This window comes from Cervus canadensis, chromosome 12 (assembly GCF_019320065.1).
Source record: "Cervus canadensis isolate Bull #8, Minnesota chromosome 12, ASM1932006v1, whole genome shotgun sequence".
NCBI classification, from domain to species: domain Eukaryota; kingdom Metazoa; phylum Chordata; class Mammalia; order Artiodactyla; family Cervidae; genus Cervus; species Cervus canadensis.
Window position 1 is genome coordinate 62,500,487 of NC_057397.1, and position 20,752 is coordinate 62,521,238.

The 20,752-nt window shown below is 43.5% G+C and overlaps 1 protein-coding gene across 1 annotated transcript in view; it reads left to right on the top strand.

The window, feature by feature from the left end:
• The first annotated feature begins 2,386 nt into the window (after positions 1 to 2,386).
• NIPAL2 (NIPA like domain containing 2) overlaps positions 2,387 to 20,752 on the top strand; it is a 77,503-nt gene continuing 59,137 nt past the window's right edge. The window contains exon 1 of the mRNA XM_043483816.1: positions 2,387 to 2,632. Within this exon, the coding sequence (XP_043339751.1) occupies positions 2,498 to 2,632 (135 nt within the window). The 5' untranslated portion in view covers positions 2,387 to 2,497. The remainder of the gene's footprint in view (positions 2,633 to 20,752) is intronic.

A 20,752-nucleotide genomic window follows, 5' to 3' on the forward strand; every position in this document is an offset into this window, starting at 1 on the left:
TTCTGCACCAAGTGCCATCATCCTCCAAAAGTAAAGGTTTGAAAAAAAATGCCAAGAAACTGAAAATGATTTTTTATTTCAAAAATAAAATGAGAATGAGCTAAATGCAGCAGAGAATGGGGGCCAGCTCATAAAGGGTCTCCTACTGATAGACTGAAGAAGTGTGAACTTTATTGTGGCAGTGGGCAGTTTAGGAAAGTAACACGATCCATTTATTAGTTTGCTCGTTACAGACCCTGTGACTAGTTACAATCTGGCTGATAGAATACACTATACAATGGTTGTGCCAAGCTCTGCTATTGATGCCCTCCCACCCCATCCTGCTTCTTCCTCACCAGCGGGGCTCACCTCCCACTCCCAAGCCTGGAAATGCCTACCAGTCACTTTCCCAGCCTCCCTGGCATGTGATCCAGTCCTGGCTAATGGGATCGGAGAGGGGGAGGCAGCTGGGGAGTGGGGGGGTGAGGAGCAGATTCTGGAAAAGCTTTCCTGTCTAGCGAAAAGATGCCTAAGGAGAAAAGCCCCACTTCTTTTCTAAATGTGATCATGTTTGCATGCAGTGTCTGGAGATGCCACAATGAATAGGGACAAGGCCAATACCTCAGGGATGGCAGAGCAGAAAGATGGAGGTGACAACGTGATAGAACCGCACAGAGCCCCCCTCCCACTGGAGATAACAGATGGTCATTGCTTAAGTTGCTTTTACTTGGATATTCTGTTACTTGTACCCCAAACCATCTCAACTGAAAGGAACATTAATAAAGTCACCAGTACAAAGTAATATAACATTATAGGAAATATTAAAAATAGACACTGTTCCCTTCAGATACTTATTGGAAATAAATGAGCCTCGAAATTGGAAATAGTTAGCTACCATATTAACTGTTCACTGAATATTTTGAGTGCTTAAGCAGGAAACTACAGCTTAAGAGATGTCTTGTTTTTCCTCTATCTGAAATGATTTTTTTTTCTCATTTTATTCTCTCATTTGCACATTTCCCTAAGGAACATTGAAAACCTTCTCCTAGTTCCCTGCTAAGCAGCAATTCTCTCTTCTTATAGGTCTCTCTCTCATGAAGTCAGGGCAGTCAAAGCACTTTATATAAGAAGACTCAGCATTGTGGCGATGAAAGAATCACAAGTTTCAGGGCAACAATAGAGAATCGTGGAGTTCCCAAGGCCAGAGGGACCTAACATCACATGTAGTAACTCAGTATTATTTGAATACAGGTAAAACCAGAACACCTGGTTAGAGTTCCACAGGCCCATTACAAATTATCTCCCCACCTAAATTGTTACATGCAGTGGCTGGCAACTTTCCAGCAAGTTCTTCTGGTTCCATCAGAGGGAAGCCCATCCAGTCCCAGATATATGCCGGGGTCCTCCAGCTACCACTGGAGAGTCCTTCTTTCCTTCTAGGAATAATTGCTAAGGTTCTGTCAAGTGTTGGCCCTGAGATGAAATCTCTCAGATCTTTATTCTCTTGCTGCATATAAAATTTGCTGGGAACTCCTGAATTTTCCATATGCAAACAGTTTTAAAAATATAAGTGAGAAACTCTGCATCTGAGATAGAGAGCTGGATTGCCAGCTACCGAAAAAGGTGGCTGCTTTGGGTTGCCAACAAAGGTCTGTCTAGTCAAAGCTATGGTTTTTCCAGTAGTCATGAATGGATGTGAGAATTGGACTATAAAGAAAGCTGAGCACCGAAAAATTGATGCTTTTGAACTGTGGTGTTGGAGAAGACTCTTAAGAGTCCCTTGGACTGCAAGGAGATCAAACTAGTCCATCCTAAAGGAAATCTGTCCTGAATATTCATGGGAAGGACTGATGCTGAAGTTGAAGCTCCAATACTTTGGCCACCTGATGCGAAGAGTTGACTCATTAGAAAAGATCCTGATGCTGGGAAAGATTGAAGGTGGGAGAAGGGGACGACGGAGGGTGAGATGGTTGGATGGGATCACCAACTCAATGGACATGAGTTTGAGTAAGCTCCCGGAGTTGGTGATGGACAGGGAGGCCTGGCGTGCTGCAGTCCATGGGGTCGCAAAGAGCCGGCCACGACCGAGCGACTGAACTGAACTGAATGTCTCCTTTCACTCCCGTTCACTTTAGTTTTAAGTGTTGACTCAGCGCCGCTGGAGTTGTAAGCGCTTTGACCTTGAGCGCATCCCGACCCCGACCGGCGCCGACCCCGCGCGCAGAGAGGGGCTAGTCGTGAGGCCTCTGCACGCCCAGGCCCGGCCACGCGGAGCTGCGGGCCGAGCCGAGGCGAACCGCCCCGGGAGGCCGCAGCGCGGGGAGGCCCCGGGGGCACCTGGCGCCGCGCGGGGGCGGGAACCAGGTGGCCCGGGCGCGCCCGCCTTGCCCGGACACGGAGCAGGAAGTGGCTCCGGCGCGGCCTCCGCAGGGCGCGCCTCCTCCGCGGCGCCTGGCGGGTGCGGCCGGGCCGGGAGGCGGCCGGAGCCCGAGCCCCGGCGAGCGGGCAGCGATCGCTCATGGCGGCGCCGGCGCCCGGGGACACCCGGGCCGCCGCCTCGGCCGTCCTGGACGAGCTGACTGGGAACTTCACTTACGGGGCGCGGGGCGCCGGCAATGGCTCCTTGTCGGGCGCGTGGTACCGCCGGAACCAGGTAAGGGCCGGCCGCCCCGCCGCCCGGTGGGGACCGGGTTGGGGCCGCCCTCCGGCCGACGGTCCCAAGGCCACTGGGCTGCCCACGTGGGCAGAGCTGACACGCAGTTTCCACACGTGGACCTCACTGCCCCGCGTTCGGGAGAGCGGGGAAGCCCTGGGCAGCCGCCCCCGGGAGTGGGTCACACAGGCCGGCGGGTCTGGGCCTCTGTGTCCCCAGACATCCCGCCTCTCCTGCCTGAATTCACCCGCCCTGTTCTCCCAGATGGACTCTAAGGCGTGTGGGGGCAAACCTCCTCCACCCATATTCACCCCCAGGATCGTTTCACAATTGAAAACATGAGTGAGACTGTATTCTCAGAATCAGAGAACTGGTTCAAGGCCACCAGATAGCACCTCTCTGCAGATGCTCTGAGGGTGACTGTGTGTGTGTGTCCCCAGTGTGTAAGCTCAGCTCCTTCCATTTCCGCACAAGGAACACTGACATTCTCACGTTGCAGTTGCCAGACTCTCATTGCTCACAGACCCTGTGGGAAAACGTCGTCAGCCTCAACAACGCCCATGTACGCTGGAAACACACATTTAACAAGATCAAAGGGGATTGGAGCTGCCCATTTATTTCAGGCTTGGTTTAAGAGCAGGAGGAAAAAAAAAAAAGAAAAAAGCCCTTCCTCTAGCCACATTTATATTCTTTCAGGAAAGAGCAAGTGATCTTGATATGGTGGATTATTCCAGGCTCCCTTCTGTTTTCATAATGTGTTACTTTGTTCTTGTTCTTTAACAAATCAATAGGTCTTTTTATTTTACAACAGTGTAATTATAAAATATCTGTTGTTGGTCTAAATCAGGGGCTTTAACCACTAATCAAACACCTGGAAGCCTTTATGCTTGCCAAGTGTTTTGAATGTTAGTTTCTGAAATGTTAGAATTTTGTTTTCAAAAATTTAACCCAGAAGATTGTTTATATAAAGACAATAAATGTGCCCACCTTATTAGTTTTCAACAGAGGAGAGAATGTCGCTTTGAGTGTGTTTTACCACAAAACATACTAAAACAGGAAAAATGAGAGGACACTGAACCTGTTAGATTCCATTTCTCCTTCCTACTACCAAGACTTACAAAGACTGCTTTTCATGGGAAGTTCTTTGAGCATATCTGTTATACTATGCTTATGCTAGCTTATGTTATAAAGCATATTATAATATGCTAATGCTAGAAGCAGTCCCAATAAAAGTTGACTGATTTTTTGTCTTTTTGGTAAAGGAATTAAAGAGTTAGTAAATGTGACCTGAGATGGCATCATCCAAAACAGGAGAAAACATTGTTTGCAGAGCGGAAACCTCTGTAGACATTAGTTTTCTTTAATGCTTCCTGGAATTCAAGATTGTCTTGGCTCTCTGACACCAAACATAGCTTATCATGTGACGTAAATGTGAAAACTTAACTTTATGTTTGCAAGGCTTAACTTGCCTTTGACAGTATAGGTTTGTACAGGTTAGAAGGAGTGTATCAGGAATATGCTAATTGCAACTACTCAGCTGACACCTGAACCATAGCTGGTTTGAGATAAGACTGTATCAACTTTTTCCATTATTATGCAGATTTAGGCTATCTTATAAGATTGTGGTATTTTATTGATTGCATTTGTTTTTAAGCAAAAGTAAAACTTGAATTTAAAAAATTCATTCAGCAAACATTTTATTGAGTGCCTTTTGTGCTGAGCAGGCCAGTAGAAATAAAATGGAATCTAATTTTTCTTTTCTTTTTGGACATTAACTGATTATGTACTGTGCTTAAGTCGCTCAGTTGTGTCCAACTCTTTGTGATCCCATAGACTGTAGCCACCAAGTTCCTCTGTCCATGGGGATTCTCCAGGCAAGAATACTGGAGTGGGTTGCCATGCCCTCCTCCAGGGGATCTTCCCAACCCAGGGATTGAACCCAGGTCTCCCACATTGCAGGTGGATTCTTTACTATCTGAGCCAGGAGGGAAGCCCTAACTGATTATAGATAGCTGCAAATGGGAGTGGCTTCAAGAAAACAAAATAAGGGATATAAGTTTAGGACTTCCACACTCAAAGTTAACCTTGACTACTGGATGGTGGTTTAGTTGCTAAGTCGTGTCTGACTGGCGACCCCATGGACTATAGCCCACCAAGCTCCTCCCTCCATGGGATTTCCCAGGCAAGAATACTGGAGTGGGTTGCCATTTCCTTCTCTGGGGGATCTTCCCAACCCAGGGATCGAACTCCGGTCTCCTGCATTGCAAGCAGTACTCCTGCATTGCTGGCAGATTCTTTACTGAGTGAGCCACCAGGGAAGCCCTTATTATTGGATAGCCAGAGTTTAATAAATTTTATCACTACTGAAATATTTGGACAGTGTCTGTTCGGTGATACTCAGCTCTCTGTGTTTTTTCAAGAGATAACCATCAGATCTGATAAACTAACCTTACTCACAGAAAAAGAGCAACTTCCCTGAAACACATTTCAGGTGACAGATGAATATTTAACAGTGCCTTCTTAGAATCAGTGGCATCTAAGGCAAAGATGTGAGTGGTTTTAGAGGAAGAAATCCCCAAACAAGTAATAAGTGGGAATTCAGTGGGAAGGTGTTCTAGGGAATCAGGGAAGCAAGGCTTTTGCCCAATCTGCATTACTTAGGCATCTGCCTATATAAGTATAAATCCAACTAAGTTCTGCAAAGGTATTTTCTTTATGTTTGATCCACAAGTTTTTAGTATAAAAAGACAATGCTTCTAAGATGATTATTGAACTCCTCACTTTGTACAAAGCACTGTGGAATATTCAACATAGTCTTTTGACTCAAACTCTTCCTTCCTTCTTGTTATTAGATGCTTGGGGAAACAAGCTATTTAGGTAACTCTAAAGCAAGGCAGTGTGTTTTAAGTGTCATGTGAGGGATATAAAGTCCTTTGGGAATTCAGAACAAGGTGGCTTTCAGCAGGGGCCATCAGGAATGTTTTCCAGAGAGGTGCTGTTTGAGCTGGACACTTAAAGACAAAGTTTCATTAATGAGAGTGCCCAGATGGAAGGCACTCCAAGAAAGGAGAAAGTCTGGAGATGAAGGAGCAGCCCACGTGGTCTGGACAGGTGCCCTTCTGAACATCTTTGTACGTAGAGTAGACGTCAGTGGCCATTCTGGTTGCCGTGGAAAACTGACAGTGACTGGAAAGTGGAAGGACAGTTTCAGGTCTTACATATCGACATGAGTTGCCTTGAAGGACAACGGGTTAAGATGTTTGGACTCTATCCGGCAGACAGTGGGGAGCCATTGAAGGTTGTTTTGTGAACAGGGAGTGAAGCAATCAAAGCAAATGCTGCTGCTGCTGCTGCTTCTAAGTCACTTCAGTTGTGTCTGACTCTGTGTGACACCATAGACGGCAGCCCACCAGGCTCCTCTGTCCCTGGGATTCTCCAGGCAAGAATATTGGAGTGGGTTGCCATTTCCTTCTTCCCAAAGCAAATGAAAGACATTTGAATTAGAGTTAGCAGTGTGAAGGAGCCTCAAACAGGCCAACTGTGGACTGAATCCCGCCTGTAGATGTGTCTTGTGTCAAACTGCACAGAGGTTTAAAAATGTTTAATACATTGCCAACATTTAAAAAATGAGTATGTAAGGTTTCAAATTTCCATGATCTTTTTAAACATCAGAAGTGCTAGCAACTTGGCCCTCTTCCCCACATGATAACTGTGAGGGGGAGTTCATAGCTCCGAACATCTGTGCTCCCCACTTGGGCTGTCTTCTCTTTTACCTACTGACCCCTGTAGGCACTTAATTTGCAAAAAGCGTCAGAGGCTGTTGTCTAGTTTCTGCTGTCAACTAGCTCAGTGCCTGTAGGCAAGTCACACTGGGCTTCAGTTTTCCTTGCTGGTAAACTTAGGCTTAGAATGAAAGATCCACAGTCTTTTTCATGTTATCTGGTTGAATAAATAAGTGCCAATCCAGCAAGGCTGTAGAGGGAATGGACAGGAAAGGATGAAAGTGGGAAATATTGTAAAGGAGGGGTTTCGTGACTGTTTCTTTAAGTTTATGCACATTGTTAAATATCTAACTTCGCAAAGATGCTGTCAGAAAGGTTTCTTCTGCATAGGGTGAAATGAAGAATTCAGATTTTTTTTAATGTCCTTTGTTTGAACTTTTGATTTTAAATGGCTTGAATTTTTAAAGTCAACATATTTAAAGGAAAATTGATACATCTTGGCAGGGACAAGGGGAATGGAAGAGACTGACATTTGTTATGCATTTGCTATGTGACATTTTATAGCTATTATCTCATTTGAGCCCCCCAACAACCTTGTGAGATACGTATTATCCTCACTGTTCATGTAAGGAAATTTGTGTTAAATAACTTGCCCTAGATCTTACAGCAAGTAGGTTTAACTGCAGAGCTATTTTTATTCCATGCCTGAAGGCCATTGCTTAGAAACTAAAGCTTGAAAAGAATGTGGTAAGGGAAAATGAATATGGCTTGTCTCACTGGACTAAAGAAAAATCACATTGGGTTTTATAGTGCCCTTTTATTGATTTTGCTTTGCTACCATTTATCTCTTTTCTGCTGGTCACTGCATCTGATTGCCTCTTAGAGACAGAGAAGTGTCAAAACTTACAAATAACCAAAGGGCGAGGTGGAGGTTACTGGTCCTTTCCATTTCCTTCCCAAGAAAAGCCTCTTTTTAAATTTTGTTTATACTTATTGACCTTTTTTTTTTTTTTTAACCTTCCTTATATAGCCAATGTGGCATTTCCCCTTTACCAGATTTTCTTCAAGATGTATGTACAACATAAGGCAGCAAAAAGGAGGAAGGAAGAAATCAATTACCTCAAAGCAACTGTATCAAAGCTTTTGTGACCATTATCATCATCGTAGTCATCCCATGGTCCTTAATTGAGGAACAGATTCTTAATGTTGTCGTGAATTTGTCACACCACATGTTTGCATTTAAATCTACCTGTCATTTCAATTGGGATTGTGTTCAGTTGATTGCTGAATTTTGAAGAACTGACATCTTAATAAATTTGAGACTTCTTTTCTATGAAAAAAAAAAAAAAATCTACCTGTCATTCCAACTCTTTGTGACCCCACAGGCTGTAGCCCACCAGGTTCCTCTGCCCACGGGATTCTCCAGGCAAGAATGCTGAAGTGGGTTGCCATTTCCTCCTCCAGAGGATTTTCCCAACCCAGATATCGAACCCGTACCTCCTGCTTCTCCTGCAGGCGAATTTTCTACCACTGAGCCACCAGGGAAGCTGATTCCTATGAACTAGTTATAAAGTTGTATTCATGCAGTCGGCTAAGTTCAGGCTGTGGGAAACTTCACCAGTTTACGGGTCTATGTGGCTCAGTTTCTTCGCAGATCACTTTTACAGGGGAAAAAAAGGGGAAGAGCAAGGATAGAGATTCTCCTTGCAGATTAAAATGCAACTAGAAGATGTATTAGACAAAAAAGACAGCCTCCCTTCACAGTGTTCAGGGATGCACACTTCTGTGGTGAAACCGTAAGGAAAAGGAAGGACGTGATTGCCTTGAAGGCAGACCAGGGTTTCCTTGGGGAAGGGAGAGGCTGTGATGGGATGAAGCAAAGGGAAGGCTTTGTGGGGGGGGGGGGGGGACCCTGTTTCTATTTCATGATCTGGATGCTGTTATGAGGGTGTTTGCCTTATAATAATTCATTTTAGTAATTTGTTCATCTATATCATTTTCTTTGCGGTTGCCTGTATCTATTATATTCTACACTTTAAAATTTTGTAAAAATATTGTCAATGCTACGACTGTCCATCTTGCACGTTTTATCCAGATAGTGTGGGAAATGGTATGCTGTATTCATTTTGTTTGCTTAGGAGAATTAAACAATTTCTTTTTAAAGTGTTGGTGATTGTTCAAATTGGCATTTGAGAGTTTACCATGGAAAAGATGACTTGCCTCTAAGCTACCCTTTTTGTTCTAGGATAGGGTGTTTTAAAAAGCTCAGCCTCTTTACTAAATGTGTTGGCAATTTTCTTAATTTCTCCAAATCTTGACTTTCTCTATCGAAATGGTAATAGCAATAACACTACATACCTTAAAGGGCTGATGTAGGAATAAAATAAGATAATGTATATCAAATAGCAGTGCCAGACACACAGAAAGCACAGAAAAAACACTAGCTAGGGACTTCCCTGGTAGTCCAGTGGCTAAGACTCCTTGCTTCCGAGGCCCAGGTTCAGTCCCTGGTCAGGGAACTAGATTTCACACACCACAGCTCAAAGACAGCTAAGACCCGGCACAACCAATTAAAGGAATGTAATCTGCAAAATTGCTTTTTAAAACTAGCTATTATTAGAAGTATTAAAATCAACCTATGTTATAGGAAGTATCATAAAATATATATTTATAATGATTAGTCATTATTGAACTTCAGTCAGTTCAGTTGCTCAGTCGTGTCCGACTCTTTGCGACCCCATGAACTGCAGTGTGCCAGGCTTCCCTGTCCACCACCAACTCCCAGTTTATTCAAACTCATGTCCATCGAGTCAGTGACACCATCCAACCATCTCATCCTCTGTCATCCCCTTCTCCTCCTGCCTTCAATCTTCCCCCGCATCAGGGTCTTTTCAAATGAGTCAGTTCTTCACATCAGGTGGGTGAAGTATTGGAGTTTCAGCTTCAGCATCAGTCCTTCCAATGAATATTCATTCATTGATTTCCTTTAGGATATCCTGATTTCCTTTAGGATGGACTGGTTGGATCTCCTTGTAGTCCAAGGGACTCTCAAGAATCTTCTCCAACACCACAGTTCAAAAGCATCAATTCTTCAGCACTCAGCTTTCTTTATGGTCCAACTCTCACATCCATACATGACTACTGGAAAAACCGTAGCTTTGACTAGATGGACCTTTGTTGGCAAAGTAATGTGTCTGCTTTTTAATATGCTGTCTAGGTTGGTCATAGCTTTTCTTCCAAGGAGCAAGTGTCTTTTAATTTCATGACTGCAATCACCATCTGCAGTGATTTTGGAGCCCCCCAAAATAAAGTCTCTCACTGTTTCCATTGTTTCTCCATCTATTTGCCTGAAGTGATGGGACTAGATGCCATGATCTTAGTTTTTTAAATGTTGAGTTTTAAGCCAACTTTTTCACTCTCCTCTTTCACTTTCATCAAGAGGCTCTTTAGTTCTTGTTTGCTTTCTGCCATAAGGGTGGTGTCACTTGCGTATCTGAGGTTTTGATATTTCTCCCAGCAATCTTGATTCCAGCTTGTGCTTCATCCAGCCCAGCATTTCTCATGATGTACTCTGCATATAAGTTAAATAAGCACGGTGACAATATACAGCCTTGACGTACTCCTTTCCCAATTTGGAACCTGTCTGTTGTTTCATGTCCAGTTCTAACTGTTGCTTCTTGACCTGCATACAGATTTCTCAGGAGGCAGGTAAGATGGTCTGGTCTTCCCATCTCTTGAAGAATTTCCCACAGTTGTGATGCACACAGTCAGAGGCTTTGGCGTAGTCAATAAATCAGAAGTAGGTGTTTTTCTGGAACTCTCTTATTTTTCATTGATCCAATGGATGTTGGCAATTTGATCTCTGGTTCCTCTACCTTTTCTAAATCCAGCTTGAACGTCTGGAAGTTCACGTACTGTTGAAGCCTGGCTTGGAGAATTTTGAGCATTTAACTCATTGCAAATGGAAGTAAGAGAAATCCTGTCAGTTATTTGATGCAACTCTCTTTTCTTTAATCCAGAACCAACTATTTCTCTACCTCCAGTGCCTTCCTCACTCCATTTGATGTTTGCCTCCCCTTCACTCCCCAGACATAGTCACCTTACAAAACACTTCTTGGTTGCAGTAATTTCCTAGCTGGAACACTTGTCATCTAAGGCAAGTGTACTAAGGCAAGGATTCCCCCCATGTCTTTTGCCGCTTTCCAGACTTCTGGATTGGGGAGGATGGGTGTGTGGCCCTGGAAACAGCTGACAGGATTTGGTGTCAGAAGTGTGATGACATCTCCAGATGCTGACTGTAGCTTAACCAACTAAGGACTAACACTCCAGCTTGGGAAAGCTCATGCTGTGTCAGTGTTAAGACTTAAGTGCTGTTTATTTTAGCTTGGGTTTTTTTGTTTTGGCTTTTTTTTTTTTCCTCTAAAGATCCAATATTCCTCTACCCAGTTGACACCTTTTATAACCAGCCCCATTCTCTTGGATGTAATTCTCTGTTTCATTCAAGAGAATTGCACTTTACATAAAGTCAGAACTCTTCAGCACTCTGTCCTGGTCCACTAGAGTCTCCTAATTGCCCAGAGGCTGGCAGATAACACTCCACTTCCCCTCTACACAGTTCTCAGCATGTGCACACCTGTGCATTTGCTTCATCTTGTCACTCGGCCCGGACCACGGTCACTCCCAGCGTGGGTCTCCTGTCATCTTTGGCACACGTCAGGAGACACAGAGTAAACACAGGCTTGTGTAAACACAGGCCAGCTTATGTTTAGCCATGAGCTCCACACCTCACCAAATATTGTATTTGTCCTGGCATGACTCCTTCAGAGACCCACCCTGGTCTTGGCGGGTCGTTCCGAGGTCTGCCAGTAGCCTCAACACTGTGGTTCCCTAAGCCACCCGCCCACCTCAGTGCCTCTCAAATGGTTTCCCCCTTTCAGTGACTTGGGCCCCCCGCCTGACCTCTGTAGATTGCAACAGGGGTCGTCTCTCTTCTGGCTTTGGCACTTGGCTTCCCGACCAAGAACGCTTTGTAAGTTAAGAGGCTTTGGTTGGCGAGTCCCAGGAAACCTAACTTTAACTGGCTTAAATAATAGAGGAAATGAATCAGTATGGATGACGTGGAATGCCAGAAGAACTCTGGGTCCACGCCAGCCTTGATGCACAGGCTGCAGTCACATGGCAAACACAGGTTTTCCCTCTCCTCTTCCACTTCTGCCCCTCAGGGATGTTGATCCCACTTTTTGCAGGCTCACTCGTGTAGCCTTCATCCTTCCTTTTCATTTTCAGGAAGGAAAGCTTGACTTTCTCAAGCAATGAAAATCCATTGCCTTTAGTCTGACTGGACGAGGTTAGGCCCATGTCCTTTCCTGAACCAGTCGCCAAGGCCCAAAGAACATGAGCCCTTGGAAGGGCTGGATGAAAGAGAGGTCCTGTAGCCAGGACAAGAGGCACTACGTGGCCCTAACAGTGGTACCCACTGGATAGGCTGGAGTCCTCCTGTGGTTCACTGTCTTCTTGGGCAGCCACCTCTCCCCCCAGCTCATCGGGGACCTTCACTTTCTACATCCTGCCTCAGAGGAGCAGCCCCAGAAAAGTCACCCCAGTGGAGCCCACCTTGCCATTGTGGGTGAACCAGAGCAGTAATCTCCTTAAAAGCTTAGTTATAGGATCAGTTTCTGAAATATTTTTCTTAGCGTCAACTCTAAGCTGTGACTTATCTCTAAATTCTACACTTACCACCCCTGCTCATGCTCTCTCCCCCAAGAGGGACTTCTAGAATAGCCTCTTGTTTTTCTGCGGACAGAGAAGTCAGAGGCTATCCACTGGCAAAAGCAGTATCTCAGGCTTACCTCTACCTGCTTAGTGATGTCTTTACTGTCAACAGCCACCTCTTCAGAAGGTATGAGCCTCCTAAAAGTTTAGTGGATTTAGGTGAAGTAGGTGTGGTATGTGAGTGCAGCGATGTACGGAGTTCTAGAAGCCACGTCAGCATTGCTGATAATGTCATTCAAGGTTGAGGTCAGTCCTGTGAATTCTGGGAGGTCTTTATTTCTTCTTCAGCCTCTGGACTTCCAGGGCTCTGATTGTTCCGGGGCTATTTGGGAGACAGTGATACTCTGTACCCTCATTACAGCCCACACTGAGTTTGATCAGCTAGTCAACAGTGACGGCCCAAATGCAGCCAACATTCCACTCAGTAAAAATCACAAGTAGAAAGCCCTTTTCAAGAGTGTTGGGCAGTGATATCAGAGAAATCGGAAACATGGACTCTGTCCTCAAACTAGCCATATATGGGGTGTGATATACGTAAATTAGATCACATATCCATTATACAGGGCTTCCCTGGTAGCTCAGCTGGTAAAGAATCTGCCTGCAATGTGGGAGACCCCAGTTCGATTTCTGGGTCAGGAAGACCCCCTGGAGGAGGGCATGGCAACCCACTCCAGTATTCTTGCCAGGAGAATCCCATGGACAGAGGAGCCTGGAGAGTTACAGTCCATGGGGTCACAAAGAGTCACACATGACTGAAGCGACTTAGCACACACACAGGCATACATTATACAATGTACAATGTGTGTGTGTGAAAGGTATAGATAGAGAATGAGAATGCATTAGAAATACTTGAAAAACCACAGTTGAAGGACTGGTGTGAAGCCGCCCTTGCTTATACAATCTGATGGACTGCTTCCATTGTGCTTCCAGGACTCGCATAGTACAGTTACATAATTTTAAGTAAAGCGAGCCAAAGCAGAAGAGGAAACAGTGTGAAGTGCCTTTGGATGTGACTGCCTGAGTCACAGCAGTGGAGAAACGAGTGGTTCTTTGTGAACAAGGTACAAGTGGACCTCATGTTACAAGCGGCGGCCACAGCCGTGAAGTTGAGAATAATTCTGAGTTACATGCACAGCATTTTATTAGACTTTTGAACTGTGCTTGTAGACCCAAATCACGGTCACCATCGATGAGTTCTTTGGGTATCAGAGGTGGGTTGACCATAAGGTGGGTTGGGACCTGTTTGCTGGACCAGTGGGATGTGAGAATTTTGCCGGGAAAGGGGGAGCTTGGGGTTAGGGGAATTTATTTGATTATGAGTACTGGCCCTTTAGAGGCAATGGAGTGTCCAGGTCACAGTGTCCCAGAGGAGAAAATCTGCACTTGATTCCTGCCTTGATGTCAGAAAGATCTGGTCTGGTGGGTGGAGAGGGCTGCAGGAGTCTCGTGCAGATGTGTGTCAGTAAGAGGCAGTGTCACGATCCCTCTCCTATATTGAGGCAAAAACTCACCCAGGGGCTGGGGCCTGACATAGACAGTGGAGTTTAGTCTCCAGGAGGATAGAGCTGGCAAAATACAGCCCAAGTTCAAGGCCAGCATTGCTCTCAAAAGGGTCATGTACTCTTGAAACCCAATCAGGTTCAGGGGAAAGAGCTGTAATTCAGCGAGCTCCCAGGTTTTCCAGCTCAAGGTCGGAAGCCTCTCACACACCCTGGGATTTCCCTGCAAAAGGCAGCCGGCAATCCTGCTTCTTTGAAAACAAAGAAGGACCGATTTTATTAAGCTATTATTAAGAATATGTTCTTGCAAAATTTGAAAGTTATGGGACCTCATATTGATCTGGATGCAAACAATAGCTTTCTTTGTGTTTAGCATGTCAGCCCTTGTTTCAAAGATCCCCTTTCCAATATTAAACAGGATTGATTTGTTTTGTAATAGACCCAAGTTTAAGATTTCCTTAAGTGATATCTCACCTTTCTTGACTATTGTTGTTCTCCTTTTAATAAAGTGTTAAAAGCCCCCAAAGGATGTCTTATTAAGTTTTTCCCATAAATTTGTTCTGCTGCAACTTAAATTTCTCAAAAACAACAAACATGGTGGCTTAGTCAGCTAAGTAAGGCTTACTGTTAATGGAGTTCAGTTTTTTAAGATAAGGAATGTACAATTATGTAAGTAAATGTGTTCCCAAGTAAAAGACAAAATGTAACAGTGCTTAATTGTATGGGAAGGCAGTATGTTGGGCTTTTCTGCCTAGGTTTTTAAAGTTGATTAAAAATTGGCATAGAACAGCTTGTAGAATAGCAACGATACACTGTGTTTTGTAACCCTGACCTTTTCTGTTGGCTTTGAATCACCAGATTTGGATCCAATGCTATGAGACTTTCTCAGGATAGAAAGGCAATAACCTTATGGCATACAAAAACCAAGATAACAAGTTAAAAATTTCTTCTGGAATGAAATTTTTTCTTTCTTCATTTTCACATATGGGATTATAGCTTTAACTTAGTTTGGGTTAGTATTGCAGACAACGCAATTTTCTATGAGGGCAAAGAGGATTAGGGGTCCAACCCATTCGGCATTCTAAAAAGCATTACGTATTTCCATCGTTTGCTGCCATGAATATGAATATTGTTTCTTCATGGCCCTGTTGTAGTTAACTCTCCATGTTTACCTTCCTTCTTCTGAGATCCCAAAGTGTCTCCTAACTGGTTTTCCTGTTCTCTGGTCTTGCTCCCTCCCAGTCCATCCTCCACACTGCACCAGGATGTCTTCTAAATGTCTCCTTTGAGCCTATCCTTCTCTGGTTTAGCATCCTTCATGTTGTGGCACCACCTGCAGACCCATGGCGTAAAAAGGCTGCTGCCTGCCCCTCCAGTCCAGCTATGCTGGAGTCATGGCAGTGTAATTAAAATAAAGATTTGAGACAGGAAGATTATCCTGGATTATCTGGATGGACCCTAAATGCCATCACATGTTATCTTTTTTCTTTTTTTATGAGAGGGAGACACAGGGAGATTTTGCATGGAAGAGGAAGGCAATGCGGCCACAGAAACAGGGGTTAGAGTGATGCAACCCTAAACCAAGGATGTGCCAGCAGCCACCAGAAACTGGGGGAGGCGAGGAATAGATTCTATGCTAGAAACTCTAGAGGGAGTGTGGCCCTGCCATCTTGATTTCAGCCCAATGAAATTGATTTGGAGCTTCCAGGCTCCAGAACCGCGAGAGAGTCTTAAGCCACCAGGTTTATGCTGATTTGTTACAGCAGCCTCAGGAAGCTAATATACTCTCCAATCTAGGCAGACTTGTTCTCTGTCCCTTCTCTTCGTATGGGTTCTAGAGAGTACCTCTATTAGAGGTTTCACTGGTGGTAGGTGGGGGGCTTCCCTTGTAGCTCAGTCAGTAAAGAATCTGCCTGCAATGCAGGAGACCTGGGTTCGATTCCTGTGTCGGGAAGATTCCCTGGAGAAGGAAATGGCAACCCACTCCAATATTCTTGCCTGAAGAATCCCATGGACAGAGGAGCCCGGCGGGCTACAGTCCATGGAATCCCAAGAGTTGGACACAACTTAGCAACCAAACCACCACCAGGCTGTTACTGGGCTTCCCAGGTGGCGTTAGTGGTAAAGAACCCACCTGCCAATGCAGGAGACGTAAGATGCGGGTTTAATCCCTGGGTCAGGAAGATCCCCTGGAGGAGGAAGTGGCAACCCAACCCAGTGTTCTTGCCTGGAGAATCCCACGGACAGAGGAGCCTGGTGGGCTGCAGTCCACAAGGTCACAAAGAGTCGGACACGACTGAGTGAGCGCAGCAGCCATCTGTTACTGGTCACTTTTACTACCTCTTCTGAGCTTCTCGAGATTCTTTGCATCCTTTGTTCCTGAAATAGGACCTAATATTTACTAGATGCTAGATAAATACCAAATGGGTTCATGACTGAGCAAATAGCCTCTGATGTGGACTTTGTCTCCCCTATCCACCATCTTCTCTGTGATCACTTACATTTCATGTCTTTTTCCTCCACCTTGCGTATTTTTCCCAACCAGTGTCTACATGTGGGTTTTTTTTTTTTTTCATTTATTTTATTAGTTGGAGGCTAATTACTTTACAATATTGTAGTGGTTTTTGCCATACATTGATATGAATCAGCCATGGGTGTACATGTGTTCCCCATCCTGAACCCCCCTCCCGCCTCCCTCTCCATCCCATCCCTCTGGGTCTTCCCAGTGCACCAGCCCTGAGCACTTGTCTCATGCATCCAACCTGGACTGGCGATCTGCTTCACAATTGATAATATACATGTTTCAATGCTATTCTTTCAGCTCATCCCACCCTCGCCTACATGTGGTTTTAAGTTGTGCAGTGGTCTTATTTTTCTCATTTATCTCTTTCCTTAGTTCAGCCAGCTTCCTATTTATTTCTCACTTTTTTTTTTCTTTCTTTGTTATCATCTCCTCTTTTAACTCTTTTAAAGTGAACCCATATTGTCTTTAAAAAATTAATTGAACCTCTAAAGCATATTTTTTTAACTTCTTAGTTTGGAATTTTTCCAACCTATAGAAAACTCAGAAGAATAATACAGTAAACACCACATGTCTTCATCTGGAGATTCACTTGTTAACACTGTACCACATTTGTTTGTTCTTGCTCATTCTCTTTGTCTCTCCCTCTCTCTTCCTGTTTTTTATTTATATTGTCACGTATCATTTGAAAGTAGATTGCACACATTATGAATCTTTACTCCTACAAATTTAAGGATGTATCATGAAGACTTTGGATGTCCTCCTATCCCCTCCCCACTTTCTGGAAGTAAGATTGCACCTGTTTACTAGGTGCAAATACAAAACCACCCCAGCTCATTCCTGAGTTTCCTGTGAGATGAGATGAACTGAATACTCATTTCTCAGGCATATCATCCCCTTGTAGGTTCAGGTTCTGTAAGATCACTCCTTCAGTGATTAGTTGACTTAAATCACTTAACCTGTGATATTTCCCACACTGAAAACTGGATCTCTCATTTCCATGGTCAAGGATATTTTACTGCCTGGAACAGGAGATAGCATTATTCTAGCTGTGAGTTAAATACAACTATTACAGTGTTCAAAACTAGCTCTGAATCTATGGTTCTTTTGAACCATATACTGGCTCCACCAGGGTCTGATTCTGAATTTATGTTTTGAAGGCAGCGCCAGAGACTGGAACAGGCTATGACCAATTCTACACGTCCCTATTATCATATCCTGTCACCATCTGGCCAAACTCCTCCACCCATGGTTATAGGTCAGTAACTTTATGTGGAATATCTAAAGACCATTCTGGCACCAAAAAGGAGGATAGAAGATTGTTATTCCAAGTAAAACAAAAACATCCTGAGTACTTATTAGTGCTGATATTTTAAAGCTCATTCTCCAGAAATTTTTGCTGTGGCTCCCACCATCTCTTTGCCAAGACATCCTGGAAAAGCTAGACCTTAAGCTGCAGTAGTGACAGGAGTGAACCCTACAAAAATAAAGGGCATCTTTCTGTGTTTCTGGTCTGCACTTGTAATTGCATTGTCAAGATGTCGAGCCACCTTTGCTTCTATTATCTTTGCTTCAGTTTATGTGCACTGGGAAAAAGAAACAGATTCTGCTAAGTTTAAAATTGCAGTAAATGAACATTAACTAGCCAGACAGTTAGCTATTGCAGTCTATGAAGAAACGGTGATTCAGACGTGAGCTGGGTGCCTGGGGCCAAAATTGGCCTGGTATCTATCTAACTGTGTGACTTTGTGCAAGTCACTTTCCTTCTCCAGCTCTCTGTTCTCTTTCCTGACCACCAGTCTCCAGATCAATAGGGAGGGGAGAAAAGGGGGTTGGGAGAGGAGAGGAACCTAAGCTTCCATTAATTCTAGTATGCTGGAAGGCAGATAGCACTCTGAATAAAGTAATGAAGTAAACTAGATGTCTCTTAATTTAAGTGGTAAGTTTATAAGGGCTGCTCGCTATATGCAAATGACACCACTGATTTCTGATGAGAATTCTGCAATCATTAAAGCACATTTACCAGAGCCTCTAATTGGAAACAGCGTTTCGTAGTGCTTACCTCAAGTTATTCTATGTCCTTGAAGGTAACTAAACCACTTTTTCTGGGGAAACATTACAAATTTGAACCTCCCCATCTCAACCAATTAGGGACATTAATGACGATTTACTGAATTACTACTATTTACAGGTATGTGTCAAATGAATTTAATGAGTATGCAATTAACCTTGAATAACTAGGTAAACTTTCAGAAAAACAAAGAATGAGATATACTAGTTTATACTGTGCACAGGCATACCTCTGAGCTATTGCAGTTTCAGTTCAAGGCCACTGCAATAAAGCAAGTATTGCAACAAAGTGAGTCACATGAACTTTTGGTTTCCCAGCATGTGAAAGTAATGTTTACACTTGCATAGTCTATCGAATGTGCAATTATATTGCATTTTGCATTGTGTCTAAAAAAAAAAAAAAGCAGTGTACATACCTTAATAATTTATTGCCGGGACTTCCCTGATGTTCTATTGGTTAAGATGCCATGCTTCCAATGCAGAGGGCCTGGGTTTGATCCCTGGTCAAGGAACTAGATCCTGCATGTTATAACTAAGACCTGGCACAGCCAACTAAATTAAAAACAAACTATACATATATATGTATAAAAAAATATATCTTATTGCTAAGAAATGCTAACCATCATCTGGCCTTCAGTGAGTCATAATCTTTTTGCAATAGTAACATCAAATATCACTGATCACAGATAATCATAACAAATACTATGATAATGAAAAAGTTTGAAATATTGCAAGAATTACCAAAACGTGATACACAGACGAGAAGTAAGCAGTACTGTTGGAGAAGAGGTGCTGAAAGACTTACTCAATGCAGGGTTGCCACAAACCTTCTATTTGTATAAAATGCTTATCTGTGAGGCACAATAAAGTGAAGCACAAGGAATGAAGTATATCTGTATTAGCAGGAAACTGTTTCTGATACCTGCTTTATACCTATATATTTCAGTAGATATGAAATAACTAGACTTTAGAAGACAGCAGGCAGCTTTCTATTGCACACAAGTGGACCCTTAATTGTTGAAATCTGAATTCTGCAACAAGCTTTTTTTCTCATGAAACTGAGTGTTTTCTGAATTCCAACCCCAGTTGATTATGAAGTACTCTGTTTGAGATCTTTCTAAGGCCAAAGGTCAAAATTTACTATTTCTAGATAGTCTTTAATCAGTCTGAGAGTAGTTAAGTTCAAATAGCCTTTAGTAAACAACTTCTCTGTGCCGGATACCTGTGCTAGTTGTTAGGGTTACAAAGATGAGTTGGTAAGTCACAGCTCTGCCCTCAAGGAGCTGATAGTCTAGTGGGAAAATACACCTGTAAAGAATAAATATAGGGACTTCCCTGCTGGTCCAGTGGTTAAGAATCTGCCTTGCAGTGTAGGGGAGGGGGTTTCAATCCTTGGTCAGGAACTGAGATCCCACCTGCCATGGAGCAACTAAGCCCACGCCACAGCTAAAGAGCCTGCGTGCGGCAACAAAAGGTCCCACAGGACGCAGCTAATACCCAGTCAGTTCAGCTCAGTTCAGTCGCTCAGCCGTGTCCGACTCTTTGTGACCCCATGGACTGCAGCACGCCAGGCCTCCCTGTCCATCACCAACTCCTGGAGCTTACTCAAACTGATGTCCATTGAGTCAGTGATGCCATCCAACCATCTCATCCTCTGTCGTCCCCTTCTCCTCCCACCTTCAGTCTTTCCCAGCATCAGGGTCTTTTCAAATGAGTCAGCTCTTTGCATCAGGTGGCCAAAGTATTGGAGTTTCAGCTTCAACATCAGTCCTTCCAATGAACACTCAGGACTGATCTCCTTTAGGATGGACTGGTTGGATCTCCTTGCAGTCCAAGGGACTCTCAAGAGTCTTCTTCAACACCACAGTTCAAAAACATCAATTCTTCAGCACTCAGCTTTCTTAATAGTCCAGCAACACAACCAAATAGATATTTTGTAAACATAATGATTATAGTACAGCTTAATATATGCACTGATGGGTGTGTATATTCTGACCTGAAAGGGAGGTCAGAAATACTGAACTTGAAGATAGATCTGAGGAACTTATCCATAAGTCAGTACAAAGAGATAAGAGTCAGAAAATATGAGAGCTATTTTAGGAAAAAAAGAATCAAAAAGTCTAACATACTTGTAAGCGGAGTTCCACATGGAAAGGATAGAGAGACCATAGATACTGGATTGTAGTTGTATAAAATGTTAACATTGAGGGGAAAGCTAGAGGAAGAGTGCATAGACCTACCTTGACATTTCTTTATAGCCTACTGTGAATCCATAACTATTTCAAAATTGAAAGTTAAAAACATTTAACAGTAGTTACTAACAGAATATAAATAAGATATGTAACTTCCCTGGCCAGAAGAATAGGGGAAAGAAAAGAATAAAGAAAACTCAGTCATTTCAACAGGATTCAGGAAAAGAGAAATTAGAAAGCAAAATAAAAAAAGCAAGATAACTGCAAAAACATAAATAATGTCGAAATAAATGAAAATATGTTTATAGTCACAATAAACAAAATGGACTCACCTCCCCATTTCA